At 41.7% G+C, this 1,850-nt stretch overlaps 1 protein-coding gene across 1 annotated transcript in view; it reads left to right on the forward strand.

The window, feature by feature from the left end:
- The window catches only part of LOC106882534 (uncharacterized protein C56G2.4), a 47,601-nt gene that overhangs the window by 2,666 nt on the left and 43,085 nt on the right, over nt 1–1,850 (forward strand). The window contains exon 2 of the mRNA XM_052971452.1: nt 1,556–1,637. Coding sequence (XP_052827412.1) covers nt 1,556–1,637 — 82 coding nt within the window. The remainder of the gene's footprint in view (nt 1–1,555; nt 1,638–1,850) is intronic.

The raw sequence follows: 1,850 nt of genomic DNA on the forward strand, positions 1-1,850 counted from the left end.
ACACACACACACACACACACACACACACACACACACACACACACACAAACACACACATACACACTCAAACACAAGCACACACACTCACGTCTCCTTCTGCTCCATCCCCAGCCCCATGGTTCCAGAAATACATATAAACATAGATATTGCTGTTGTTGTTGTTGACTTATTTCATCTGCCCCCAAGTAAAATCCCGATCGAACAGCTGTACGACCTTGAATTTGTTTTTAACGCCTAGGCTGGAAGAAGCAGTGCTTGGGACCTTTGCAGTTCTTCTGAAGTTCCCGTGGTTGATGCTGTTATTGTTCCGTTTAATCCGTAGTTGTAGGTCAACCGCTGCAGGAAGCACTTGAGCAGGGAGAAGATTCCAAACGACCCCTGTTAGGGAGAAGAAAGACCAGACATAACGGTTAATCAATGTCCGGATAGTTGGGGACAGGGAAAGTCGATGTAAAATGGATGAGAAGTAGAAAGATGAGTGGATGGGGAATGCCTGATTGGTGGAAAAGTCAGCTCCGAAGAGTGGAGGCCATTATTGCAGAGAGCGAGAGAGGAGACAACACGCTAGTGGGTCAGAAACCAGAATGTCTCCATTAGCGACTGGATTCTAATCAATCAAGAGACCCTTCATTGTATGCTGTTCAAGATCTCTAGTATGTATAGGAGCGGTATCATCTCATATTGAGGAGTAGTACTCAATCGTGGGAGATTTATAGAATGTCAACAGTTGTTGAGGTCTGAAATCTTTTCTGGTTCTACAGAGACGAACAAGTCTTCGGGTACGGTCCTTGAATCGCTAAGAATGTGCTTTTGTCGGGAGAGATCTACGATTTTAGAGTGATCCGGCATTTGGAGCTACCGTGAGGGCGCTGGCTGAGTACCGGTAATGTTTAATGGGTTGTTATGCTGTGGCGTTTTCTTGGTACATGTAGTGCTTGAAGATTTTTGCTGTTAAAAGAAACAAAATCGATATGACTACACTGTGTCTAAGAATATGTAATCTTATGAAGACAATGACGGAGATTTGGTAATATTTCTAGCATCTAGCAAACAGAATGACTCCATAGATACTCCATGTTTATCGCCGGAGCATTTGTGTCAAACCGGGCGTTGTGTTAGAGGCCCTACATAAAGAAATTTAGTGACCAAATAGTTGTCTTAAACTATCTAATAATGCTTGAAATGGAACACGTACCTCTAACCTCTCAGCTAGAAGTTCAGTACGTTACCCACTCAGCCATTTCTGTGTATCACAGCTTGTTTCTTATCTTCTTTTTGGAAGCCACAAGTTAAAAGTGTGCCAATGAAAATATAAATACCAACCTCTAGTTTCCTCGCCCGTAATTGTACTCCTTGACCCAGGCCTCCACACATCAAAAACAACAAGGATAGCAGCGATATTGTAACATGACCAGTAATTGGCCCGTTAAGGTTTCAATCTCGGTTCGGTGTAATTCAGTGCAGAAAAAAGGTTGAATTACAAATCGAAAATGGTGTTAATTATTCTACGAAACCATTATTTTCTTGTTCTGTTACACTCTTAAAATAATTATAGCATCATTGTTCTTATTACCATTATTCCATCATTCCTGAAAATGCAATAATCATCTGCCATTCTATATCCAATACAGATGTGGGTACTTTTGCATGTATATATATACGTGCGTGTGCGTGTGTGTGTATGTGTGTGTGTGCATGTGCGTGTGTGTGTGCATATGCGTGTGTGTGTGTGTGTGTGTGGATGTCTAATGTTACATGAGTGGGTGTATAATATTTGGTTCAACATTTTTCGGGAACGTTTCTGAATGATTGACCGAAATCGAGAAATTCAAAACGGAACCTCACCCCTT

This window comes from Octopus bimaculoides, chromosome 11 (assembly GCF_001194135.2).
Source record: "Octopus bimaculoides isolate UCB-OBI-ISO-001 chromosome 11, ASM119413v2, whole genome shotgun sequence".
Taxonomy (NCBI): domain Eukaryota; kingdom Metazoa; phylum Mollusca; class Cephalopoda; order Octopoda; family Octopodidae; genus Octopus; species Octopus bimaculoides.